The following is a 27,802-nucleotide window of genomic DNA, read 5'->3' on the forward strand; positions in this document are numbered from 1 at the left end:
ACAGGTAGGCAAATAGTAAGGACAGTGTGGTTGAAGGAAGTTTTCCGTTTTTTTTTTTTTAAGGTGCGAATAATCGAGTGAAAGCTACTGTGTTCTCGTACATACTTGCACTTGATTGGTGTGCAGGTGCGGTTGTATCTGTTTGGCAGTTGCAGTATTTGATCATTTGTTACTGTTAAGTGTTCATAACACTGAGGAAAAGACGGGCGTATCCATATTTGAGTGGCAATGTGTTTTATATTTGGTGTTGAGATGAGTAACCTAGCAAAGAGGCCAATGAGCCTGAGGAAGCTACCACAGCTTCTTTTGCTCATCATGATTGGTATTGCATTTGTTGCGGTTGAGTGCATTGGAGCTCCTGTTAAACTTCCCCGACGCGTGGATACTGTTGCCGGTCAATTTGGCGTGGAAGGCGAAACTAATGGATATCCAAATACTACGAGACTTACAGAACCCTACGCATTGTGTCGAGGGAGGACAAACGATGAAATTTTAGTGGGGAGTTCCAACAGCTTCCGCAACTACTCTCGCAAAACAAAAGAAACTGGTACATATTTGAGATACAATGTAGGTGATAGCGTGATTTCAGGGTCCTCTACTATAAACAAACCTCGTAGTTGTGTCCGTCGCGGCTCTGGTAATCACACAATCATTTACTTTGTTGACGACCAGAAAGATATTAAATATATTGTAGGGGATGATGTTTCGTCTTTCAGTGTGCCCACAAGCGGTTCCTTGAATGCTGTAGCTGTACATGAAGGCACTTTATACGTAACAGACCAGAATAACAAATCGGTGTGGAAGTGTGGTTTAGGCGGCGCCGGCAAGCCTCAAAGTTGTGAAGAGAAAAAATTTACGAGCGTGACACTCGACGCAAAACCGGAAGGAATTGCCGTGACTTCTAAAGGAATTTTTGTTACCGCACGCGATTCATCTAACAAGGGAGCTTTGTTGTGGCTGGATATGAGCGGTGGTAACAGAAAGGGAAATGTAAGTGGTGGTTTTGTTGATGTATTCAGCACTGAGTCAGGTGTGTTATATGCAGCCACGGAGAAGGAATTGTACACCGTCACTGCCACCGACACTTCACTCAGTGTAACATCATTTGCAGGGAAGAATACGAGCCAGTGTTACTTCCCTACCAATGGAGAAGATATTGTATTATGTGACAACTCACGACTGCTCGTCATTGAAGAATATGAGATGTATGTGACTTCGAAGGCCAAGCACACTATGCGTGCCTTAACTCTCCCTCCAGTCAACTTAACCGCCATCTTCCGTGGGCGACCAGCACCTGTAGGTTACCCCAACACAACAATTATGGAGCAGTTTGTGGCAAGTCTTACGGAGGATGTAAATAAAGCACTCGGTACCAATGATAGCTATGTGGACCCCGATTCTGTGAGGGTGGATCCCGATACATGGGAAACGAATTTCACTGTTTTTGTTCAGCAAACGCGTTTTGACAATACGACGGAGGAGAAATTACGGAGTCTGACATACACACAAACGGATAAGACTGTTGACGAGTATTACGGTCTTACTGATGAGTATGTGTACATTGATACCGTCCTTGTGCCATTCTGTGACGATGCAAGCCTTGTCACTATCCAGCGTGCGTTGGCGCGTGAAGCTGGACGTGCACTGAATTTCTCTTTGGTATACGCTGACAAGCCCATAACCTTTGGTAGTGACGTTGCGGAGAATGTCACTGCAGTAAAGCTTTTGATGCCTCATTCATTCAAGAACGCAACGACACCTAAGCAGCTATCGGCTGCGAACCTCACTGACTTTGCGCACAACTTGGTCAAGGACTTGCGTGCTTCAGACACTCGTGTCGATATCACATTCCCCGATCCCCCGTTTAATTTTTCAGCTGTTGTCCCTGAACGTGAGCAGGAAGTACGTTGGTTTGTCCATGGGAAAGTAATGAAGCAGCTTGAGATTTGTGAGAGACTTGGTAGCCAGGGCGATGCGGCCGTTATTGCAGCTGCAGCTGATGCGACTGCTCGAGGTAAGGCCAATGTCACATTGAATACCAGCGGAGTCAAGGCAAATGATACAGGGGTTGGTCCCAACACCACAAATACCGCTGGTGGGGCCAATACTACTGCTAATGTTGCCGCTAATGGCACTGCCAATGTTATTGTGAATCCCTCCACCAATGCTACTCCAACTGGAACCACCAATGCTAGTGTCACTAATACTACCGAGAGAGCTGTTCCTGTTGTTGCCCCTACTCAACCTTCTAATGGATATGCGGAGTGTCGATCCGCTATAACCAACCGCACGGAAACACAGAACATGGAACCACCTTACGACAGGAAACACCGATATGAGGTATTCCTACCTAAAAAGTATGACTTCAATGTGTCATGGTGCGTGGACATCATTGACTGGCGTGACTTGGACGAGATGTTGAATAACCGCACAGATGAGGTGGTGGAAAAGTCCCTTTCATGGTGCGGCCACGGTTGCATTATTGCGTTTGCGGTGGTAGGTTCCCTGATTGCTGCGTGTCTAGTGGTGCTGGCTGTGGTGTTGACATCGAAGAGGAGGCGTCTTGCTGCTGTGGTTGCTCCACCGCGCCCAAAGTTTGTATCAACAGTGGAAGATGATGATGAAGATCGTGTATCAAACATCGGTGTGCCACTGACCGATGGGAAGGGAACCACCGCACCGTAAGTCACGTACGTTGTAGCTGTATGTGTAACATCACATTCCTTGTGTTTGTGTGGTGTGTTTGCATGCATAGAATATAATCGGACTAGAAAACACTTTATTTGAGCGTACCCCTGTCCTTGAGTGACACTCTCAGGGGGATGACGCTGCTTAACATTGTGGAGAGGGAGAGACACAACAGAGAGTAGAGTAATATGTTTGTGTGCAAGAGATAATAGAAAGGAGGAGGGGTGGTGTGACTCTGTGTCTTGCTTATGTTATTACCTTCCCTCACTGTTCCCCCCCACACACACATACACACGTACCGGAATCCGTAATATACACGGTATTTGTAGGGGCTGTCCTTTTATTTTCTCTTCCATTGTTTGCTTTGCATGTCCCTCACAGTTGTGGTAGAATGAGTGCTCGCACCTGGTGTGTGAGTGTGGGAAGGTTTCATGCACGAGTGTGTATCACTAAAAATGCGGTCAGTAGATAACAAAGTGTGTGTTAATCACCTTGTGTGAGTATTTAAATCATATTTGACTCCACCGGGTCTGTGCTTGCTTCTTTCTCTTTGTTTTGATTAACTGGGACGCGTTTGACCTTTTTGCAGTGTGCGTTTATATCTGCTGTGCCCGGCATATGGCACACCTTTCTTTCACTACGCTATGTGTTCTGAAGCCCCATTACTCTCTTTCCGCGAGTACCCCAATTGCATATACTCCTCTTCACTGCTTCCCTCTTTTTTTGTTTAATTTATCTTTTCTTAATTACGTAACTTCTGGTAGTGTCAGTAATATTCAGACAGTTGAGAGAGAGAGGGGGGGGGGTGGTGAGTTTACCAACCAAGTAAGCCAGCGGTCAGCCCCTTCTGAGGCCCGTGTGGAGTTGCCTGATGTTTCCATGCACGCATAAGAGGCAGGTAATTTTCCTCGTGACCTTTTTTTTTATGCTGTCTATCTGTCAACTTGTTTCTAATGCTGCTGGAAATAATATTTCCTATTTAAAATAGGTGAAGGTTTACGTGCCCGCATAGGTGCACCTGTATGTGTTTTATGAGGTTATATTGTAGTTATGTCAAATATTGTGATCGTAACTTATATTATTTTCGTCCATTCTAAATGGTTGTGATGGATTTTTCTTTTCGTGCTTCTTCATTTGTTAATTAAAAGTGAAAAGATGACGGACACGTTTGAAGGTATTTTAAAAGAAATCCACAGTCTTGAGGAGATGAACGACATGTACTCCTACCAAATTGCCTCTCTGATGGTGGAGGTTAAGGAGAATGGAGGGGACACTAAAAAGGAAGAGGAAGTGCTTGAATTAAAGCGTCGGCTGAGCGAGAACCTGAAATGTGTCAGTGAACTTGATGTCCTCTTTTATAAATACCCCTGGAAGAAATATGCGCACCTTCGGAGGAAGTCCCATTCGGCATCGTCTGGGGGGGGGGCAGTCATAAATTTTCCTGACCAGGGGAAAACCCCCTAATGAATTGGTAACGGAAACTCGTAGAATGTGCTATTGGGGTGACTGAACTAACTCCATCATGTACTGGGTATTTTCCCAATTTTCTGAGCATGCGTATGTGAGTGTATAATGCGGCGGGTGATACACGCCGTCGGAATAGCGCAAGTGGCTGCTTAATAATTAAGGCAGCCCAAGGCCTGCGTGGTTTTCCGCATTTTATATTTATTTTTGTGATGTGCATCTTATGGCTATGCAAAATAATGATGAAACCTTATTGATTGGCTATTTAACTCCTCTCTTTTACTTCCTTTCCCGCCCGATAGAATGCGTTACTTCCATCGCTTTAACCACGTAATAACTTTTGTTTTCCCTGATTTCCTTTATAGTTACTTTGGTTGTTTCCCGGTCTCGGTGCTGATCAACTTATTTAAATTATCCTTGTTATTTTCATTTTGAATATTGGTGTTTCTATTATATCTTGGTTGACTACGAACAGATCCACCCTTTTTTCTTTTTTGCTTTAATGTAACTGAACAGTTATCTCATGAGAAATTTGTATCAGCTACGTTAGCGCCAGTAATTTTGAGCAAGCGTCCCATAATAACAGTAGTGAGGCCTTTTAAACCGGCATCACCAAGAAATGGGTTATGGAGGGTAATTTAAAGTTGTTGGCCCTCCGCGCTGATCTGGAAGCGGGACGATACGCATCGGGTGAGGCACGAAGCTGTTAATTAATGAAAGAGGAACTGGAAATATCTCAGAAGTTATGCCAAGCGTTACGGCTCGGGGGTGTCTTCGGTTGCCTGGGGGCAGGGAAAAGCACTACTTAGTCATGGAGTTGCCGCTACAAACTGCGGTGCATACGTATGTTGTTTTGAGTGTGGCATGCTTCTTACAAAGCACTGGAGTGCGGAGTATTATTAGTTCGGGAGTTGTGTGGACAGGTCGTGCGGTGAATAGGGGCATGAAGGGATAGTGCAATAGTGTGGGTTTGTGTGTCATCGTGCAGCCGAAGTTAATATGCCACTGCTCTCGCATCTTCGCACATTTACGTGTTTCGTGACATGATTGATATGTGTGTGTGTGTGTGTGTGTGCCGAGGGAGGTGGTCATTTGGCATACCACATTTTCGGGAGTAATGTACCCTCGGCGATGTAGTGTAAATCTTTGACAACTTAGTTAACACTGGCAGTGAAGTGGAATCAGCATCACTTGCAGTTGCCCAGAGGTGTGTTGAGCCATCACGGGAACGTGTATATACCGATTTACAGAGATTGATCATTTTACATGGAAGAGCACTGTAATGTACAGTTTCCAAAATACTGCTATGTGAATGCAAGCCGCGGCCGCGGGTGGCGTTCGTATCTCCTGAAGAGTGACTGAGTGTTTAAAGATCATAGTTCCTGATGCATGATCACCTCAATATGAAACTATTAGGCACGCTCCGTAGTTTTCCCTACGGACCTCCCCGTGCGTTGATGCTCATTAGCCGGAGCGGCACCCTCTGTGAGCTGCATTTAGTGTGCCATGGTGATAACTCACACTGTCAATGCACAATACGTGCGGATATGTGGGGACGGCCGCCTACTTTGAGTGGCAGCGCAGTTCTCTCTTTTCGTACCCACAGTGTGACTGAGACAGCGGCAATGAACCATTTTGGCACGTTGCATAAGACACCCGTTAGTTTGCCGTGCTGATACAGAAATGGGGTAAGGGTTTATGGCTTCCACATTTCAGGTATTACCGATGGTCCCAAGGAACACTTATGCAGTTTGCACCTGGGAACGGTAGTCACATACTGGCAACCTTTTTAACAGTCATATCGCGGAACCGTGCTTTAATGTCGTGCATCTTTAATTCATTAAATATTTAGCAGGAAGATGGCATAAATAGGTAGAAGGAAGACTATCGGCATTGTCACTTGGGTACGCTGGAATGTCGATTTTGTCTCTTACGGAACGATGGCTAGGGTCAAATCTGTATGACGGCCCTTTCCCCTTTGTGCCTTAGGACTCGGTTGGTGGTTATGTGTGTTTGCATGCCGGTTCCCACTGCTGGTGCCGGAGAGCGTTATCGCAGTAAGTCGAATTATGCGTACCAAAGACTATCGCGTTTTGGTTTGCTTCACCATATCCGGAAGCAGGAAGTTTGTGTTGACTGCATCCATGGGGAGGGGGACGGTAATTATGTAGTTGCGGTTGACATACGGCTGAGGGGCAGTATTTGGAAATATGGATGTATCGACGCGGTCATTGCCTACGCTTTGGTGGTTTATTTACAGTCATGTGCCACTGACCGCGGTAAGTTTGTTGGGCTTTCATTATAGCCGCATTGTGTCCTTCCCGTCACAGCATAACATCAGATTTTCCAAAAGGGGTTCCCTGCTGTGTGTTAAGGCCGCGCATGTGAGAAACATGATACGAGCTGGCATCAATCTATTTATTATGAACATTTCGCATTTGAACGCGGTGGACACAATCGCCGCCCCCGTTACTGTGTTACGCAGCATTAGCATCACTTCTTAATTTCGGGCCTCCCATGGCGACTTTTTTACATTTACGAGCAGCACCGGAAGCTATGGAAACATTTTCCTCCAGTTATTGCTATAAATGTTGCAATGCCTGTTGGTAGGCGTCAGCGGTATTCCGTTGTTTGAAGATTCTAATGGACTGTTGTGTTCATTTCCCTAGCGTGGAATCGTGTGTTGAGTGCTTCTAACGTTAATACCTCTTTGTATTGTTGCCGCTGCATGCTTTTGAGACTCGCGAGTGATTTGTAACCCGGTATTGTAATACGGTATTTACTGGATGAAATTCTTCTGCAGATGCACTGTTCCATCTTTTTAACCCTTTTCTTCGTGTGTAGCATAAGACTCAAAGCCGTGTTGTTGAGACTGTAGGTAGTCGTGTAACTTACTCACCACTGGATCACTTGTCACAGGTAGGCAAATAGTAAGGACAGTGTGGTTGAAGGAAGTTTTCCGTTTTTTTTTTTTTAAGGTGCGAATAATCGAGTGAAAGCTACTGTGTTCTCGTACATACTTGCACTTGATTGGTGTGCAGGTGCGGTTGTATCTGTTTGGCAGTTGCAGTATTTGATCATTTGTTACTGTTAAGTGTTCATAACACTGAGGAAAAGACGGGCGTATCCATATTTGACTGGCAATGTGTTTTATATTTGGTGTTGAGATGAGTAACCTAGCAAAGAGGCCAATGAGCCTGAGGAAGCTACCACAGCTTCTTTTGCTCATCATGATTGGTATTGCATTTGTTGCGGTTGAGTGCATCGGAGCTCCTGTTAAACTTCCCCGACGCGTGGATACTGTTGCCGGTCAATTTGGCTTTGATGGAACCACTGATGGGAGTTCGAATGTTTCAATGCTTTCGTCACCCTACGCATTGTGTCGAGGGAGGACAAACGATGAAATTTTAGTGGGGAGTTCCAACAGCTTCCGCAACTACTCTCGCAAAACAAAAGAAACTGGTACGTTCCTCAGGGGTGGCCCAACTGGAGGACTCGTCTCCGCAGACGCTAAAATTAGCAAGCCACGTAGTTGTGTCCGTCGCGGCTCTGGTAATCACACAATCATTTACTTTGTTGACGATCAAAATGGTCTGAAATATATAAATGACAACGAAATTCAGCACGTTACTGTAGGGAATGGTCTTTCGTTAACTTCCGTCGCTATTTATGAGAAAGATTTATACGTAACAGACCAGAATAACAAATCGGTGTGGAGGTGTAATGTCGGCGGTGCCGGCAAGCCTCAAAATTGTGAAGAGAAAAAATTCACGGGCCTGACGTTTACTGCAAAACCGGAAGGAATTGCCGTGACTTCTAAAGGAATTTTTGTTGCCGCACGCGATTCATCTAACAAGGGAGCTTTGTTGTGGCTGGATATGAATGGTGGTGGCTCAAAGGGAAATGTAAGTGGTGGTTTTGTTGATGTATTCAGCACTGAGTCAGGTATGTTATATGCAGCCACGGAGAAGGAATTGTACACCGTCACTGCCACCGGCTCTGCATTCAGCGTAACATCATTTGCAGGGAAGAATACGAGCTCATGTTACTCTCATGCCAATGGAGAAGATATTGTATTATGTGACAACTCGCGACTGCTCGTTATTGAAGAATATGAGATGTACGTGACTTCGAAGGAGAAGCATACTATGCGTGCCTTAACTCTCCCTCCAGTCAACTTAACCGCCATCTTCCGTGGGCGACCAGCACCTGTAGGTTACCCCAACACAACAATTATGGAGCAGTTTGTGGCAAGTCTTACGGAGGATGTAAATAAAGCACTCGGTACCAATGATAGCTATGTGGACCCCGATTCTGTGAGGGTGGATCCCGATACATGGGAAACGAATTTCACTGTTTTTGTTCAGCAAACGCGTTTTGACAATACGACGGAGGAGAAATTACGGAGTCTGACATACACACAAACGGATAAGACTGTTGACGAGTATTACGGTCTTACTGATGAGTATGTGTACATTGATACCGTCCTTGTGCCATTCTGTGACGATGCAAGCCTTGTCACCATCCAGCGTGCGTTGGCGCGTGAAGCTGGACGTGCACTGAATTTCTCTTTGATATACGCTGACAAGCCCATAACCTTTGGTAGTGACGTTGCGGAGAATGTCACTGCAGTAAAGCTTTTGATGCCTCATTCATTCAAGAACGCAACGACACCTAAGCAGCTATCGGCTGCGAACCTCACTGACTTTGCGCACAACTTGGTCAAGGACTTGCGTGCTTCAGACACTCGTGTCGATATCACATTCCCCGATCCCCCGTTTAATTTTTCAGCTGTTGTCCCTGAACGTGAGCAGGAAGTACGTTGGTTTGTCCATGGGAAAGTAATGAAGCAGCTTGAGATTTGTGAGAGACTTGGTAGCCAGGGCGATGCGGCCGTTATTGCAGCTGCAGCTGCTGCGACTGCTCGAGGTAAGGCCAATGTCACATTGAATACCAGCGGAGTCAAGGCAAATGATACAGGGGTTGGTCCCAACACCACAAATACCGCTGGTGGGGCCAATACTACTGCTAATGTTGTCGCTAATGGCACTGCCAATGTTATTGTGAATCCCTCCACCAATGCTACTCCAACTGGAACCACCAATGCTAGTGTCACTAATACTACCGAGAGAGCTGTTCCTGTTGTTGCCCCTACTCAGCCTTCTAATGGATATGCGGAGTGTCGATCCGCTATAACCAACCGCACGGAAACACAGAACATGGAACCACCTTACGACAGGAAACACCGATATGAGGTATTCCTACCTAAAAAGTATGACTTCAATGTGTCATGGTGCGTGGACATCATTGACTGGCGTGACTTGGACGAGATGTTGAATAACCGCACAGATGAGGTGGTGGAAAAGTCCCTTTCATGGTGCGGCCACGGTTGCATTATTGCGTTTGCGGTGGTAGGTTCCCTGATTGCTGCGTGTCTAGTGGTGCTGGCTGTGGTGTTGACATCGAAGAGGAGGCGTCTTGCTGCTGTGGTTGCTCCACCGCGCCCAAAGTTTGTATCAACAGTGGAAGATGATGAAGAAGATCGTGTATCAAACATCGGTGTGCCACTGACCGATGGGAAGGGAACCACCGCACCGTAAGTCACGTGCGTTGTAGCTGTATGTGTAACATCACATTCCTTGTGTTTGTGTGGTGTGTTTGCATGCATAGAATATAATCGGACTAGAAAACACTTTATTTGAGCGTACCCCTGTCCTTGAGTGACACTCTCAGGGGATGACGCTGCTTAACATTGTGGAGAGGAAGAGACACAACAGAGAGTAGAGTAATATGTTTGTGTGCAAGAGATAATAGAAAGGAGGGGGGGGGGTGGTGTGACTCTGTGTCTTGCTTATGTTATTACCTTCCCTCACTGTTTCCCCCCCCCCCACATACACACGTACCGGAATCCGTAATATACACGGTATTTGTAGGGGCTGTCCTTTTATTTTCTCTTCCATTGTTTGCTTTGCATGTCCCTCACAGTTGTGGTAGAATGAGTGCTCGCACCTGGTGTGTGAGTGTGGGAAGGTTTCATGCACGAGTGTGTATCACTAAAAATGCGGTCAGTAGATAACAAAGTGTGTGTTAATCACCTTGTGTGAGTATTTAAATCATATTTGACTCCACCGGGTCTGTGCTTGCTTCTTTCTCTTTGTTTTGATTAACTGGGACGCGTTTGACCCTTTTGCGGTGTGCGTTTATATCTGCTGTGCCCGGCATATGGCACACCTTTCTTTCACTACGCTATGTGTTCTGAAGCCCCATTACTCTCTTTCCGCGAGTACCCCAATTGCATATACTCCTCTTCACTGCTTCCCTCTTTTTTTTGTTTAATTTATCTTTTCTTAATTACGTAACTTCTGGTAGTGTCAGTAATATTCAGACAGTTGAGAGAGGGGGGGGGGGAGGAGTTTACCAACCAAGTAAGCCAGCGGTCAGCCCCTTCTGAGACCCGTGTGGAGTTTCCTGATGTTTCCATGCACGCATAAGAGGCAGGCATTTTTTATTCGTAGTTTGTTTTATAATTTCAGTTGTGCCTTGGAGTTTCGTATGAGAATTTGTGCCCAGAGGGGCTGCTGATGAATGTTTTTTTTTTTAATTTGTTTTTGTCCTTTGCTCTGCTTAAAGGAACGGGGGTATTGATGACATTTTTGCTTTTTTTTCCAAAAAAAAGGCGTAGCGGGTGTAGCGAGGACGATTCGTTGTGAAATATATTGAGAGGTTGAACTGTTGTTGTTGGTATATTTTTTTTTGTGTGGTGCGTATGCAAATGCATGACTAACATTCTCATTGACGGCGGAGTCATAACGTTATCATTGACGGAAAAAGACAGTTTAGATTTTATTATATGATATTTGTGGCCGGGAATGCTTCCAAGCCACAACAGTACAGTTCTATCTTGACCCCCACGGTGCAATAGTGGTGTACGGCGTTATTTAAATTTGGAATTTCAACCTTATCAAATTGTGTTTTTCTTGCAACTTAATAGTTTTGGTTGCGGAAATACGAGCAAAATACTTGTCGGGAATAAATTTGATATCCACGAAAGAATTGTCATTAAAATTGAGCGGTTCCCTTTATGGAAGCGAGTGCAATGACCGGTGTCGGAGTGGCCATAGCAGTTGAGACTTTAATGTGAATGATTATGAGTCAACAATCTGTTCCACTAGACAGTTAATGGGCAGGCAGTAAAAGCGGACACAAAAATACAGTCAATTTGTAAAAACTCCACAGGGAGGACGGCAACGGCAGAGGGTTTGAGAGGAGCCAGAGAAATGATAACTTTTGCTGCCAATGAGATAAACTCACCATAACCTCGTGTCAATGGTGCGTTAACAAAGGGATTCGCCCCAATATCTAATCAGTGAGTTAACTTAGGTATAATATGTATGTGCAAACGCAGCCTTTGATTTTTTTTTTATCGATGTCGTCGTGTTTCTCTTCCCCTCGAAAAAAAAAGAAGGAAAGCCGACGATACCCTTCGGGAGTTAAGAGGATGGTTTGGTGTCCCTTCTGTGCGTCCAACGAGGTGCGTGCACTTTCCACCGCTAAGTTCTGCGCCTCGCTCACAACCATAAAACAAGAGTCTTTTTTTTCTTTTTGAATAATGCGCATGCAAACGATCCCGCTTTTCCCCCCTTCCCGTTGGCATTTTCCCCCATACACACATACATATATATATATATATATATATATATGCATAGAGCAGCCGAAAAACAGCATTTAAGCCAAGGTGCCAACTTGAGCGAATGCGGCATCTTGGCTTTGCTGGCGATAAGAAACGGTCGATGAGCATAGTGGGCTTGTTTCTTTTTTTATTGGCTTGCGTGTCAGTAGTTGCAACACATGCAAATGGAAGTGTCCTCAGGAGCACGGGATCTGAGGGAAAGGTGTGGTTAGATGCACCAACTAGTCGGCGAGTCCCATTTAGGAATCCGAGAGTCATTTTTGTTGTTGTTCAGACCCGACCCTCTCCAGGTTGGTGCAGAATGTTAATGACTGCTGTTGTTACAAATGTGTCGGTAATTTCTATTGGTATGGGTGGGAATTACAGCCACACCATCCGGGCAAACTGGTTATTGAATTTCTTGGATGATGAGGTCCTCCATGATGATGATGTGTTAGTTATGTTTGATGGTGCGGATACACTTTTCACTGATGGAATCCATCGGAAACGGAAGCTTGACCACTTTATAAAAATGTCTCCCCCACTGCCTACATTCTTTAACCAAACGGCTATATACAGAGGTGATGCTTGGCCGCCCATGCTTCACACAGCAGAACCGGATTGTTATGCTCCCCAGCTGAACATCACATACAACCCGAAAAATGAGTCGCATTGGGATCGCTGTGCGAGATTTTATGCCATGGGTCTGTCGGAAGCCAAATCAATTGGTGTTGAGCGGCTGCTGGGGTTGCCACCTCCCGTGCGTGGACACCTCAACAGTGGAGGAATTGTGGGCCGGGTATGGGCATATAAAGAGGCATTTAGCGTTTTTTTGCAACTCAGGGAAGCTTCCACTGAATGGTGGTGTGATCAGTCTATTTGGGCTGCCTTATTTATTTGGAGCGTTGGTAGTGCAACGGGTGTGGATTCCAAATACATAATACGGCGTGGAATCATTAGTCTTGACTATGACAAGAGATACTTTTACTACCCAACAGATGAATACGATACAAGTTCGGTACTTTTACATTTTACAGGGGCCCCCGACCGATGGACGTATTACTTTCCAGAATACTTTGTCCGCCTTCCGTGGTATAGGAACCTTATGGGAAACAGTACCTACAGACATAATGTCGTGGCGGCGTTACGAAATACTTCCATCATAACCTACAACTACACTCGGGAGAGGATTGTAAGGAAATATGAAGATATTTGTGATGTGGAACAGATGACTGACCCCGAATTTTTGGTGTACCCACTGAATAAGTAACATACGGTGGGGTTTTCTACACGCAGCGAGTAGTGTGAGTGTGTGGGGAGGGGTTAGTTGTTGTGAAGACTATGTGTGCAGCTGCCTCACCGACACATGCCCTTATTCCAACCGTTACTATGCGAATAATCACGAATTATCCCCTTTAATGGAGTAATTTTTTTTTCCCTCCGTTTCTTATCATTTGAATAACATAATGAACCAACAGGTCCATGAGGGAAATAATATGAGGAAATTATTAGGGTGGAGAATGGAGGCCCTATCTGTAGTGAATAAAAGTGTGTCGACAACCCCTTGTGGTGTTGTGCATTTTCGCCACTAATGGAATCACTTTGTAGATGCTCGAGGTACTGATTGTACATGTATATTTGCTGTTGTGCGGAGCTTTTGCCTCGGAAATTAAGAAAACAGAAATGCACTATCATCCCCGTCTCATGTGATAGATGCGGAGAATGCAGTTAAAAAAGCGTGTGTTTTATTCGCATTTAATAGGTGACACAAGAGAGAGCGGCACGAGGTAAGGAATGAGGTATCGTGAAATTGGTGTGGGGATTTTCCTGTTTGGGGCCACAATTAATGAAGGGATAAATGAAGGAAAAGGTACTGATAAATATTGACGAAAACGGTGTTTGCATCATCTTCGCTATTACCGAAAGGAAATGACTCCATGGGTGCATGGGCCAATTTTGAATATTATAATGATCTGTTGCCGCAACTTTCCCTCCATTGAACCAAACTCCACCTTTTCTTTTGCGTTCTCCCATTTTTTTGGGGGGGCCCACGAAAGGAACGGTCAAACCTTACTGAATGATTTGTTATGTTTCTTTCGCTCATATATGAAGTCAGTATAGCGGAGGGAGCTTTTTCTTTTTTTCGAAAAAAAAAGGTAAGCTTCACAGATATGCCAACGGCAACTCCACAGACCATTCTGGATGTAGAATGGACAAAGGCCTTGACATAAACAAAAGCTTTTGTATAAAGGAGGGAACAAACCCCATTTTCAATTGGAAATGGTTCGTCGCTCAGAAACTTCACGTCGCATGCAGACGGTATGTTGAAATTGGAAAATGGGGAGTTTCAAGTATTCTTTGAAAATAAGGAAGTGAACTTCATTTACCTACGGAATTCATTGGTGTCTTTCAATATGCCCCAAAGCGCTGTATTTTTTACGGTCTTTTGAAGAAGCCCGAGTGATGTTTTGAAATAAATGAACGGTGCTTGAGGAAAATAAATCAGTTCTATTCCAGAAGTATGAAATGATACGGCACAAATGGGTGACAGGCGCTGGCGCATTCAAACTCAGTTGATAGGAATTAATGTTGAGAATTGTAGAATAAGGCAGGGGAATTTTTCAATTGAGAGAAGAGTTGGATCAGATGCATTCGCATATAGGTAGATTAGAAGAGATAAACGAATCATCAATACCTGAGGTGAATCACTGGAAAACGATTGCCCATTTACAAACGTTTTCCAATGATTCAGTTGGCTTCACAGAAGGAAGTATGTAAATGGGAGGAAGGATGTACAACCCGATGCTTTTTACCAACCGTATTTGAGAGAGAAAAAATCCATTCTCCTGGTTAGTAGAGTTTGACGCTATAGCTGTGGAAAGTTAAATTATTATGGTTCTACATTTTATGCCAAGGAAAAGAAAATACTTCAGCAGCCGAAAGGTGGGATTTGGCCACGGAAACAATGAAACTTGAGTGCCGAGAGAGTATTGGAATCCATACCCATGAATATAAAAATCCGAAACCCTTAAGTGCGTGGGTTACGGAATAGAAAGAGGGCAATTGGATGTGGTTTTAGATCCCATGAAAACAATAAATAAAGAATCGTACTCTAAATCTCTCCAGCCAACAAAGACACTGGTAAACGACACGATCATAATAAGAAAACTTCTGAGCCACGATCCGGTTACTGTGGCGTGGGCTTCAGGGACAAATCACATTGTAAAATGCATTTGGACGCAGCCAACATGAGAACATGTGGCTCCGATACCGAGAAGGTCCTGCGATTTCTCGAGAAAGCACAAGTTAGAGTTAGAATAGGTTAGGCCCTGTCTTCTCTTTATTGTGAGTATGCAATTGGCAAAAAACAACACAACGCAGCATACAGGAACTTTATTGTTAATGGTGGCACTCGGAAGAGAGTGGTTTGTAGCAACCGGAATAAGAAAAGATAGTATGAAGTTGTAAGGTGGCTGTGGCGACTCAAATATCGACGAACCAGCGGGCACGAATAACTGATCGCTTCTGCAGGTGCCACTCTACAACATCGCACTGTTCTACGGAGGAGCGAAAACGGGAACAACAACAACGAGACGCTTCTGGAAAATTTATCCATAAACAGGTCTCACTACAAAAGCGAATACAACTTATTATGGAGACAATAAAGGACGCATTCTGAATGGGATACTTCTACAAGGATATTCACGATTTTAGGGTTTGGTGGCAACCACATGGAGGAGAGGGTAAGAACCTGAGGTATTTTCTGTTATCGTGTTACTGCGGAAGGGATTCCGACGGCATATAATGGGTATGGGAAATGTTGCAAGCGCATGACTACCACATCCCTCAGTGAGCTACCAGCATTAGTGAGCGAAAAGCAAAAATCCGCTTCAGGCATGCCACTTTGCGCTTGTACCTCACACTGTCATATGAAAAAATTGAGATGTAATACTATGAGGCGAAAAGAAAAGAGCAAGAGTCACAGCAAGGGTGCAAGGTAGAGCATGTCGTATTGTGTCTGGAACGCTCAGCTAACTCATGGTATTTACAATAACAAATCACTTGGTCACATGAAGTCCGGAACACAACTGGTGGTGGCACCTAAACTACTGCCTGAGCGCTCTCCAAAGTCCTACACATATAATAATATCAGTTGACCGTGCACAAATTAGAAGAGAGATGCATATGATACTGCTAAATGCCACTATGGACCACATGAGGAGGTGAACACAGAGAGACAGAGAAGAGAAATCAGTGATATCTTTGCAGAATCATCAATTTGTACGATGTGCGGCATTGAGCCTAAAAGTGCTTGTGGAATTACTTCAGATTATACCGTGGTGACACACGCTAGTCAAATTGAGGTACGATTCCCCTCAGATCGATGCTACTGAAAATCATGGAGGAGACGTAAATAAGTGTAGAATTTGTACATTTACTTTGTGCGAAAAAGGGTAGGCCCCGTAATACATAGTGGACCAAAACACTGCTCTGAATCGTTGCTTGTGCTCACAGCGCAACAAAATCAAATGGGTATGTTGGTTCAATGCGAAGCACAGTAACGTGGAACTAACGGAAAAATATAGGTTGCAATAACGGCACCACTACATGCAGTTGCGAAGTGAAATAGAGGATCGGTGGTTCCAGGTCGAGTCCAGAAGAATTCCCAGCGATGCAACAGGAGCGGAGACAGGGCGGTACGGTGCCCCCGAGACCCATTAACAACTTTAAAGGAATGTGTGATACCGGTGAAAAGACAAGTGATGGAATACGAAGCTGCGGAACAGCGACATGCTCAACTCTCCCAGGAAATGAGAGGAATACAGTGGCGTGTTCAATACAGCGTATACGCTGTAGCTTCTTAACAGAATTGTTGGGAGAGTTAACTTCATGCGTAGGGGCCCGATGTTGCGGGAAAAAACCTACCAAGAGCAGCATCGGCACCGGGCATCGCCAAACAGTTGCAAGATACGAAGGGATATCGCTTGGGCAAACGCTGTTGGAAAAGAGTGGAGGATTTGGTAACCGCAGTGGTGACAGAAATGTGCATTGACAGACGAGATATCGGTTCGCTTCGAGAAGATGGAGGTCATGGACCCTTTCATAAAATGTCAAAACTCGACATTATCGTTTTGGAGCTTCACACTTATGTGTTGAGCCTATGTTTAGTGTAGTCAGGATGTGACAGAAAGTGTTATGCGGCAGCAAACTTTTCCATGGGTAAAGGTGCCCCTAATGGAATCCACGGGATCGAGGAAACTACTCACCCTGGTGAGTGGGAAGAGAATCCGTATAATAAGCTTATGTGCCAGGTGTTGAAGAATCTCGCTGTTGCTGTTGGCTTGGAATGAGTGACGTTAAAAGATTGTTTTCAGAAGATATTCTATTTCTTGTGTACGATCAAGAAAGCCATCTCTGGCACTGGTGGTTCCCTCTCGAGAGAAGAACATAAGCGCTTGAAGAGATGCAAGTGTATTACGTAGTGTCGAATTTCCGAATTTGGTTCTGATGAAGAAGCGTAGGGGCTCTCTTAACCAAAATCCACTGGAGCTGCAATCGCCCTGAGGTATGGGACTTCTCAGAAAACCTAGCAATGCTGTCAAAAAAATGTACGAATGGATCAGGGACTATCTGGGGCATCCCTTACTGTCAAGGATTATGCTCGGTGTGTGTGCATCAACGTGTTGATGGCGAACCTCCCTCAGTTTATGATACTGAAATTAAAAGGAAATGGGATACATGTTCGGCAAGAGTTACAGTTCCTTTTAATTTGACGCACCGAGAAGAAAAGAGATTTACAAGCTAGAAGTGTTTCTTCGTGGGTTGCGCATGCTGTTTAATTGAAAATAAAGTTGTAGGTGTATGACTTTTTTTGTTGCGTGTGATTTTTCTTGAAAGGTAATTGAAGGAAGTGCAATGATAATGTGTAAAAAGTTACTGGGATTAATTGTGGGGGTTGTTTCGATAATGATGATAACACCCGTGTCCAGCGTAGAGGAAGAAATAGTTAATGAGGGTGAATTTAAGACATTATGTGATTTTGTCAGCTTAACAGAACGAATAAACGAGTCGCTAGAGTTGATAGAAAAGTCAGGAGTAAGCGTGTCTTTTCTACAAAAAAAAGTTACAGATGTATTGTTTGGAACGGGAATTGGGGATGTTAGTAAAATGAAATGGCAACCTCACAGGGATATGGATTGTGGCACTAACAGTGGAAACCGAGCTTTCTGGGCAGGAGAGGCCCTCGTGAAAGATATTCTTTGTTTGTGCGAAAGGACAGATGGCTTGCACTCGCCACCCGAGCATCTTTGTTATCGTGGAAACAGCAAACGACATAACGCTGACAACTGGAAAACCCCTACGAACCGCAAAAATACATGGAATGAACTACAAAATAAGTGCAAAAAGGGAGGTATCGAAGGCGCACCAACAAGGACTGAGCTTCAAGATATGAGAAAACAACTCGAGGCAGGTATAAAGAAACGTAACGATTCGCATCACGGTGAGTACTGCATTTACGGAGGGGACAAAACTAAGACGCTAAGAATCTGCGATGGCCACCGAACAGAAACCAACGGCATTTGCGTAATGTATCCAAGGGGAACTGATGGGGCCAATGCAAGTGGTATTGAATGGCTTAATAAGCTCGAAAGACTGGTGAAAGAAGTCGAGAAAATAACAAAGGATGAAGGTACAAGCAGGCACACAAAACCAAGTAGTGACGGAGAGCCGAGCATGGACGCAAAACCAAACTCAAACTTAAAGCCAAGCACGGAGGGAGAACTCACCATCCGAGCGATCAGACGAACCACGAGAAAAGGGAAACCCAGATGCGCAAACAACTACCACCACAGAGACAGAGACAGGTTTAACCACGGCAAGACCACCAGAAGAACAAAAGAGTTCAACCAAAATTATTTTACAGTCTATATGGGTATTTTTATTTTGGCTGTTTGTATAAATTGGTCCATCATTCAATTGTTTTTATTTTTAAACCTTAATAAGGAAAGTAAGACAAACGCGGGCGCAGAAGACCAGCGAACAGGATGAATGGAACAAAAAGCTTATGTTTTTCACCCATTTGTGAGGTTTTCTAGTGAATAGTTTTGACACTGTGAAAAAGTATATAACCTGCCGGAACCTACGTGTAGCAATGCAAGTTGAGCAAAGCAAAAGTGAAGAGAAACGGGAGTAAAAAAAAAAAGGACTTATTCCTTTTACAGATAAAAAAATAAGTAAAGATATTGGCATTGTTATTATGGAATCTGGAAAGACAAATATAAAGGAACCGCCTTATGTACACAAACCTTAAGCCTTACGGGCGATTACAGTTAACTCAGTTGAATTATGAGACCGAATGGGCGAGACCTAATTATGGAAACCTGGTTGGAGCGTTTAGGAAAGGGGGGGGGCAAAAAGAGAGTTATGTATGCAGAAAGCAATCAAAAATACGGTCAAATCCAATCAAGTTTGTGTGGCGACGAAGTCACCTACAAGTGGTGAAGGAAGCGCGAACAAAAGGGTTCACGAACTTCGATCAAGTCTCTAAATAAAACACCAAAAGAACTAAATGTGTGGTTTTTCATTTAATGAGAGGAAAGTGAAGCCACCAAAAGACATATTGTCTGAGTTGACTTTATTTGTGTAACCCTAAAGTTTGAGGTACATGAATGTTGGGAATCGTACGATACAGCTGAGGGTCGATCAAAAGGGCTGTGGGTGAAGGAAACACCTGCACGGTGGATTAAACATTAAGTTAAAAGGCGCTGAAGGCGGCAGAAGGGACCCTCATAGTCTTTGAAAGGCTTCTTCATGGGAGGAAACAATCAGAATGAAATGTGTTAAGTTAGTTTATGCGTATTCGCTTTAATTCCAAATCAAATAATTGTTGTTTACAATCCAACATATATATATATAGGTCGATCCCCCTTTTGTCTCTTAGTGGTATTTTGTATGATTTGTTAGTTTACGTCGGGGGGAAAAATGCACCGGCTTGCAACAGTTCCGTTTTTGACGCTGATATTGCTTGTAGTATGCGGTGGATCGAAGGCTTCTGTGCAAATTTCATCCGCTTCTCCGGGGTGCGACGGATATTGGACCTACACCGGTGTCAAGAAAACGTGCTGGACTCAGAATATGGGAACAACCAAACGGAGCGGTGTGAGTCCGAATCCCCCTTCGGTTTCGCGGCACCGTAGCCAGCAACCATCAAGTGGAGCCGGCGTCGGTGACCAGCAGCAAGAAACGCAGGGGAGTGTTTCATCGAGTTCAACCACTTCAAGAGGAACTAACCAACTGGGTTCGGACGGTGAAGACACCTTTCCGAAAGAGGATGTAAAACAAGTTTATGGGTCAGCCGGCACTCTGAGCATGAATCCGATCGCGCAGCCGTCCGGCAGTCCCAGAGAGCCGACAGATGCAACCCCGGTGGTGGACCGCAAAGAAGAGGGACAAGTGGATCAGAGAGGGTTGGAATCTGGATCCGCAAAACAACAAAACACGACAAACGGCAACGGGGAAGAAGAAAATGGCGGGAAAGGGAGGGGTTCAGGAGATCATGCCACAGGTCACGATCGCGGGGGTATGGCGCAGGGCGTAGTTTCGATGTCTGGGCAAGGAAGTGCGCAGAGAGTGGAAACTGTAGCGGAACAACCAGTCAAGAACAAAGAAGATGATATTCCAGGAGAGAATGTTAAAGGGCCCGGCAGCAGCCATGTAGTCTCGACACCGGAGCGGCGAAATACACTGGAGACGGTAACAGATAATGGGGATCAGCAAAAATCTGGAGAAAGCAATGCTCAAGGGGAGAACAGCGGCTCGTGTAAAGGGCGTGCGGTAATACTCCCTGTAATATTAATCCTCATGTACTCTTAAAAATCATTACCGCAATTCCATGGAATACTGTGAAAACGTCTATTGAGATTAACACCGCATGATGAGGAGGAAGAGTTGAAAGTTGGAAACTAGCTTGCAACTGCTTTCAATGAAGATCATGTGGATGGAACGTTGTGGAGAGACAAGATAAGAGGATCGAATAACACTAATGTAATCATAAGTAGCGTACATGAGTAAAACCAGTAACTGGAATGGAGGAAAAGCAGAATAAAGTTGTTAGCGCAAGAAGCAAAAAATGTTCACATTAAGAACGACACGAGGCAAGGTGAGAAACAGGCGACAACCTTAACAATATTATTATTAATTAAACAAGGAAATTTAACTTCAAAAGTATTAAGGACATCGTAGCATTGAATTTTTTTTTTAGGGAACGTGATAAGAGCCACTTCACACCCTGGAGTAAACTTGATACCAGAGAGACTAACGAAATCGTAGCGTCACGTTATGGGGGGGGGGGCACTGAATACTTTGACGGCCAAACCTGATATCATATCGGTAACCCTAAGATATGCTTAACTGATGCGAATAACAGAAAACATGCATAAAGGATATGACCGACGAATAATCAGTGAACGAGCGAATTGCACAAAATAAGGATATGTGAAGACTTTAAATCAAACGGGAGAAGATAATGAAAGCTGGAAGATATGAAGGAGAGAATTAACAAACATAACTTATTTTTTAAAAAGGCGCCCTTACATATATTTTCTGTGTTTGTTTTTTGCCGCTTTATCGTCGCAGCACATTGAATTAAATCAGGAGCGCATCCTTGCTGGAAAAAGCATTAAAAGTTCGTATACTTTTAAGGGAATAATAATAATAAACAATGCCTTAACGAAGAAACTGGCAAATACGAAGCAAAGGCTCTTTATTTTGGTTGTTAACTTCATGATGTGCGCAATTCCACAGGCGTATGTTGTTATTGCGGATCTGGAAACTGATATTTATCCTCTCTGTTTTATTTTTCCATATTGAGTTTTGAATTTTTTTAACCATTTATTGTCTTCATTATGCGCTGTTGTACTGTTTCGTAACTTTGGTAATGAGTTGAATATGAAGAGCAACTACATTACTTTAACCAAGTTCTCAATATGAGCAATCGGAGTTTTCCGTAAGGTAGCGTCGCACGACTCAGTGGCATGTTGCGCCATTTTCTTCCGAGTCAGAGAACAACAACGAGACTGGTCGATGGAGTTTAAATAGATTGGATGACACATGATAGTGCTGTGCGCACAGGACACAGGTGATTCAATAAAATTGAAGCTTATTGAGTGCGTGGGAACAGACAGAGAAGCATTAAGGACATTCCGCTTGGGATTGTTGCAGGCGAGGATGAGTTACGGAACAGGGGCATGGTTGCTCTTAACCTTCGTAGGTGATTAGGAAACGACAAGTGTGAAGTCAACAAAACGGCTTCGTGGCAGAAGTGGTGACTCAAGAAAGCGGCAAAAATGCTGTGGAGACGCGGTTGAGCACATTTGCCACTATAGCTAACATGTGTGCAATAAAATGCTATCTGACGCTCAGTCAAAGGTCGGACATCCAGTAGACCAACCGACAAATTGAACCTTCCAAGCGCATTTTACACATCACTGGTTGAAGAATTAGCGTACTTGGACCTCAAACATGGATGCGCGTTACATGTTGATGGCGCCAAAAAATCCACAGTCAGCGGCGGGGAACAAAGTAAGGACCTCTCTAACCGCGTTTGGCGGAAAACCAATACGTTGCACAAAGGGGAAAAGTACACAATGAGAACCGTTGCGAGCTACGGCGCTTTGTGCCGTGATATCCAAACCTAGTGTCAACAGGGTGGGTTTATCATAGTGACCTTTATTGTTGGTCACCCGCCTCCGCAGTTGCTGCCATGGTATCTGGCTCCACCCTTTTCCACTCTCGTTTCAACGGAACTTATGGAATCTGCGGTTCGCTGCTTCTCTGCACGTCTCACTGACACCTTGGTTAACACCAGTAATTCCATCCTTTAATAAATGCACATTTGAATATATACACATTTCCCCCTTTCATGATAGGCGTGCGGACACTCCTCAGCGAGCGTTAGAACTTGACTTGTATGTTGGTGCATTATTCCTGGTTTGACCTGTGCCCATGAAATCATCTTTGCCTTGTATTTGATGGCTGTTGTCTACTGAGTAGGTGAGGCATGCGTGTCGGGTGCGTGTGCGAAACCAAAGCACAAGAAACATGCAGCACATTTAATGCCCCCAGTTTATGCATGCCCCATGCATGGCGGGGAGCCAGTGGCGTTAAATGTGCTGCATGTTTCTTGTGCTTTCATTTGTGCGAGCATTTATTGATGAGAATGTGAACACTCAATAGCGTATTTGGCGGCAGTTGCGACGCCGGGTGGTCAAGCTGTCCAATGAGTAGGACGCTAACACAAGATGAATGAGAAGTCAATTAGAGACATTTGAGGCGGGTGTGTAAGGCTAACCCTAAGGGTGAGTAAATGAAAGTGGATGGAGGGAACGAGCAGATGGGTTGGAGGTGGTCGCGGGAGATGCTTCGAGCTGGAGACCTTCGTCACCTAGAGTGGGGACACGACCAGAAGCAGTTCGTCGTGAGCGACAAAAACTTTAGTTGTGTCGCAAATTCAGGAGATAGCTTACCCACTTTCATCTAGAATTGCAGAATAGTTGAAGGCGGTTGCAGGACCGTCACCGAAGGATACACCGAGGCAAGGCTGACATTTCTAACCCTTTGCCAACAGTGACAACAAAACAAATATTGAAATGAAGCCCGTCGACCCGTAAGTGTTTCGGGGGATTTGGTGAAACAAGAGGGAACAACGTAGGAGATTTGGTGGATGATCAGGGGCATCTAATTGAGGAAACAGGGCGCTTTTGTCGTTTGTATATCTCGCAGCAGTGTTTGTTACGTTATTTTGCGTAGTGCTTTGAGAGGTGTTTATCTTTTATTGTTATTATTATGACGCGCGTCTGGTTGCTACTAATTTTGGATGGTGACGTATGTTTTTCTGGGCTTGTATGTCTTTGCATAGGGAATCGTAGATAATGAAGATCACTATCGTGGAATTGGTCATTTTGTTATTTTTCGCAGTTAACATTGATGGGGAAGGAGGCGCTTGTATGTTGTTGGCAGATGTCGAGAATGATGTAAGTTTAGATGAATCTGTATGCTACCTCAGCTGTCTTTCGAGTGCTCTAAGCAAATTATACACTGATGGGGAGCGGAAAATGTTTGTGAATGAGGAGGTATACGCAAATGCGTCTCGTATATTGGATGATATGGAATGGAAATCAGGTGAAAGCGCAACGTATTTGAGCGTAATTAGTGGTGTAATGGAAGGGAAACATGATAAATTGGAAAAACTTATATCTTATGGAAGTGCAATGGGAGACCTTGTAGCTAAGGTTGGTGGATTATTTGTTGGGGTTAATGAAAGTGTAAGGGCAGTGAGGAATGCAGTACCCGACGCCCTCATAACAGCGAATAAATACTATACAGCCGCCGCCGAGGTTGAAAGGACTGTGTGGGACGATGTTAAAGGGATGGAGGCTCCGAGGATGTCGGCTGAATGCAGTGATCCAGTGTTCACAAATGTTGCAGGGTATAAGGTCATATGTCCAGATTACGTATGTCCATTCAACCATGGTGTGACCGCAGCGGCCTTTCGCAAGTATAAAAATGAATGCCTTGAGATAACTGTGTATTACCCTAATAAGTGCAGAGCCCAAGGATTACCACGAGGCAAATTATACGGAAACGGTATTGTAAAGAATTTGACTACACTTTTGGAGTGGCGTGACGACCACAGTTATTTCCAACTGACACTGAAAATACGGCAGATGCTCGATCCTCTCATCGTACCTTTTGCTTCCGGGTTTCCACCATCTGTCCTCGTCGGTACACTGTCCAACATCACTTCTCTATATTCCCACTTTAACGAGGTCTACAGCAACTTCACTTCACTGCTCCTCGGCACCAATACCCCTGAAAATGTAAACAGGACTAATTTTCCGATCTAACAAACACGTATACATTTCCTCCTTCCTATCAATCTGTTTCTTTCGCATGTTTTTGTGCGAGTTCGCACACACCCATGTGCTCAATAATCGTCTTTTTGTATTGACATGTTTTGTTTCCATAGAAAATAGTCCAAACCTTCTGCGGTGGTAATGTTAAAATATCAGAAATTGTCCTATGTGTAGTTTGCGTGTACGAAGCAAAGTTCTTATTACGTACCTTTCAGAGCTTTTCTTTTGTAAGAGTTGCAAGAGTCTGTGCGATATGAAAGTGAAGCGCTGGTGGGGATAGTGACTCCACGGTTGCTGCGTTGCGACGTGGCCTCATGAGCCCATAGCGTGGATGCCATTCGGCTGTGTGGTCGTTCGATGAGAAAGACAGCAATCATATGGTTGATACCTTCTTTTATTTTTCCGGCGCCATTCCTGGCTGTTTTCAAAGGATACTCATTGCAGACGCAGCGGCTTTTAGTGACGTTGTCAAAACACGTTGAAGACGGTGCGTTTGCGAGGTGACCTTAAGGGAGGGGGGGGGTAGAGAACGGTGGGTGTGGTGTGTGAATGGAACTTGGAGTGTCTTTTCAGTGAGGAAATAATAGCATGATGTGTAACGCCTAGTGCGTTGTGTGAAGCAAAATCCTTTTTAGGGGATAGATGGCCGTTGTCTTTTTCATGAAGTGGAGGTATTTTAGAATAGCGAAGGTTGTATGAAATTATACGTCACGTTTGTGCGTTTTTTCTTTCTTTTCGATTATATGAAAAAGGTGGTTATTACTTTCATTGCTATTGAGTGAGAATATTTTAGAGGCGATACCATTGGCTACAAGTAAGAGCGGTATCGAATATTGGAGGAGCAGCGCAGCGCAACGAGCAAATGTCGATTCTCACTGGGCCATTTGTGACGCGAGGTATCTAGGTGCATATGGAGAGGTGTGTGGCGTCGCACTCATCCTCGTAGCAACGCTGTGTCACCGCGCTGCACCTAAAGAGATCGTAGCAGTTGTTTTGGCAATCGAGGTGGTCTTTTGACACAAGTTGTGTGGCACTGTGGAAAATCCCTCGAAAATTATCATTTCTATCTCACCCCTTATTTGTGGAGGCGAAACAAACGTTGTACTCACCATCAATCGGTATCTCTCCCCAATCAGCTGCACAATCAAAACTTTCATTAACGCGCTTCCAATGTTTTCTTGGTAGGGCGCCAATGTTACATGCCTTTTACAAAATTTCAATCTTGCTGTGAGTAGCGGCTCTTTTTGCTCCACTCACCGCTTTAATAGCTACCGCGTGAGGTTCGCCATAAAAAAAAAATCCTCGGAATGGCGCATCGTCGTTTGAATGTGCCCTAGTTGTAGAATCACTGCAACACACGGAAGCAGCAACAGCTCTTTAAGTTTGTTTCGTTGGGCTAAAAATCGGAACCTCTTAAAGGGGAGTTAAAGAAGACTGCAAAATTATAATTAACGGGGCGTTATTTTTCATTACGTTGATCTATTCTTAGGTCCACAGTAAGTCCAAACTCGTTTCAACTGTTGCAACACATCTAGTGTTTGTATGTCAATCAGCGGCCGTTAGCAGCACCCATTTTCTAAGCGAGTGAAATCGTGAATCTACCATGCCAAATGAGCGATACACCTCCCCTTCCAAAGCAATATGAAAGGATCCTTGCTCCACACCGGTGTCTGTGTATTTTATTCGAGTCAAAGTAGCCTTTTTTCGCATCGTTATCTGTGTGGGACGTGTTATCAACGAATTGCCATCAAGGTTGGAGCGCACCATATTTGCTTCCAGAGGAATTATTGTATGTTATGTCCGAACTAGTTATGCGTGACCAGTTGCAAACGTTCAGCTTTTAGTCCTCGGTCTTCCTTAATTGCGAAAACAGTTTACTTGAGAGTGAAAGGCTTCTGCCTCTTCTTTTTTTTTTGAGCCAAACGTAAAGAGCATAGTGGAGTTTACAATTTTCATTCAGAGGAGTGGGCAGCTTTTTGTGTAGTCTATTCTCCTTTATAGGGGTGTTCCTCTCGAATGAAGAAAGTACATGTTGGAAGAGAATGAGGGGATTCTCAATTTCTAGGAGGAATTGTGCAAGGTTCTTGGTGAACACTATCTTCTGCATATTTTCGCCTTCAAGCCCGAAGTAACTGCGGAGCACTTTAGGCTTGAGCGCACGAGTATGTGGGTGGGATTCCCTTCGCATTCGTTGGAGTGTGTATGTTTCCTTTCAACGCAGATTTCATGTTTTTGATGGCGATGTATAGATGAACCTGATGTTGAGCGGGACGTCTTATTTCGGTTTACGAACGTGAAGTGTAGATGAAATCCTTTGACGTTGAAGCTCCGGAGCGGTGGTGGAGATTCTTTTGCTACGGAGAAGGGATGCTGTCTATGCATTCCCCCGAAGTGCTCCATCAGGCTGTCTTTTGATACATGCGTATGACGGCATTGCGTGCAACAGGTGTCATTTACACCTATAGTTACCGTGTTCCAAATGAGGGATACCTCTTGTTCTGTGATGGAACGGCTCCGTTTTGTACCAGCGTTACTATCCAGGGGATGGCCTCTGCGGTGTTGAATCTTGGTGTTTGGTGTTGTTCCCCCTTTTGATTGTGATACAAAGCTGCATTGCCTGCATTGTAGCCGCTCAGATGTGCCTACTGGGTCGTTCAGTGGATGCCCTCTCGTTTCCGTCGCTCGGGAGCCCTTCGTTGGAATACTTGCATTCTCCTCGAGTTCTCGTTGCCTTCTTATTCCTCGCGACCCCGTTTGCGGTTGTACTTCGCAGTATTTCATCCCGTGACTTATCACTAGTCCATTTTCCGTGTGAAATATATAGCTGCGAGGTCCATATATCGCTTCATTTTCTCCAGGGGCTGAACTGGTGGTGTTATCACTTTGTTCATTGGTGTTGGGTTGATGCGGTCGGTTTTCACTTTGTGTGCCTATCCGTTTCTCCACCACTGGAATGATGTGCTAAAGCTGACCTCTGCTCTTTATTCCATGACGTATTGTCGAGCCTTTCTGCTAAATCAATTTGAACCCACGGATTCCTCACTGGAGTGCGTTTTTTATCATATTC

General features: G+C 44.4%; 6 protein-coding genes and 2 pseudogenes across 6 annotated transcripts, besides 4 other annotated features; 7 read left to right on the top strand and 1 right to left on the bottom strand.

Moving 5' to 3' along the window:
- Positions 1–27,802: part of a sequence feature (sequence corresponds to BAC RPCI93-26C7) that runs on past both edges of the window.
- Positions 229–2,685, top strand: Tb927.5.4570 (hypothetical protein, conserved; the record flags this gene model as incomplete). Its single annotated transcript, XM_840034.1, has 1 exon — positions 229–2,685. The coding sequence occupies one exon, from the start codon at positions 229–231 to the stop codon at positions 2,683–2,685; it is 2,457 nt and encodes an 818-aa protein (XP_845127.1).
- Positions 5,206–5,227: a microsatellite.
- On the top strand, positions 7,296–9,752 carry Tb927.5.4580 (hypothetical protein, conserved; the record flags this gene model as incomplete). The annotated part of the gene is made up of 1 exon (XM_840035.1): positions 7,296–9,752. One exon carries the CDS (start codon positions 7,296–7,298, stop codon positions 9,750–9,752), a length of 2,457 nt encoding a protein of 818 aa, XP_845128.1.
- On the top strand, positions 10,975–11,466 carry Tb927.5.4590 (annotated as a pseudogene).
- Positions 11,815–11,857: a microsatellite.
- On the top strand, positions 11,904–13,091 carry Tb927.5.4600 (expression site-associated gene (ESAG) protein, putative; the record flags this gene model as incomplete). Its single annotated transcript, XM_840036.1, has 1 exon — positions 11,904–13,091. The coding sequence occupies one exon, from the start codon at positions 11,904–11,906 to the stop codon at positions 13,089–13,091; it is 1,188 nt and encodes a 395-aa protein (XP_845129.1).
- Positions 14,988–15,232: a mobile genetic element.
- Positions 17,738–18,782, top strand: Tb927.5.4610 (annotated as a pseudogene).
- On the top strand, positions 19,805–20,695 carry Tb927.5.4620 (expression site-associated gene (ESAG) protein, putative; the record flags this gene model as incomplete). Its single annotated transcript, XM_840037.1, has 1 exon — positions 19,805–20,695. The coding sequence occupies one exon, from the start codon at positions 19,805–19,807 to the stop codon at positions 20,693–20,695; it is 891 nt and encodes a 296-aa protein (XP_845130.1).
- Positions 23,752–24,726, top strand: Tb927.5.4630 (expression site-associated gene (ESAG) protein, putative; the record flags this gene model as incomplete). Its single annotated transcript, XM_840038.1, has 1 exon — positions 23,752–24,726. The coding sequence occupies one exon, from the start codon at positions 23,752–23,754 to the stop codon at positions 24,724–24,726; it is 975 nt and encodes a 324-aa protein (XP_845131.1).
- Tb927.5.4640 (hypothetical protein, conserved) lies at positions 26,830–27,516 on the bottom strand (the record flags this gene model as incomplete). Its single annotated transcript, XM_840039.1, has 1 exon — positions 26,830–27,516. One exon carries the CDS (start codon positions 27,514–27,516, stop codon positions 26,830–26,832), a length of 687 nt encoding a protein of 228 aa, XP_845132.1.

Source organism: Trypanosoma brucei, chromosome 5 (assembly GCF_000002445.2).
Source record: "Trypanosoma brucei brucei TREU927 chromosome 5, complete sequence".
Lineage (NCBI taxonomy): Eukaryota > Euglenozoa > Kinetoplastea > Trypanosomatida > Trypanosomatidae > Trypanosoma > Trypanosoma brucei.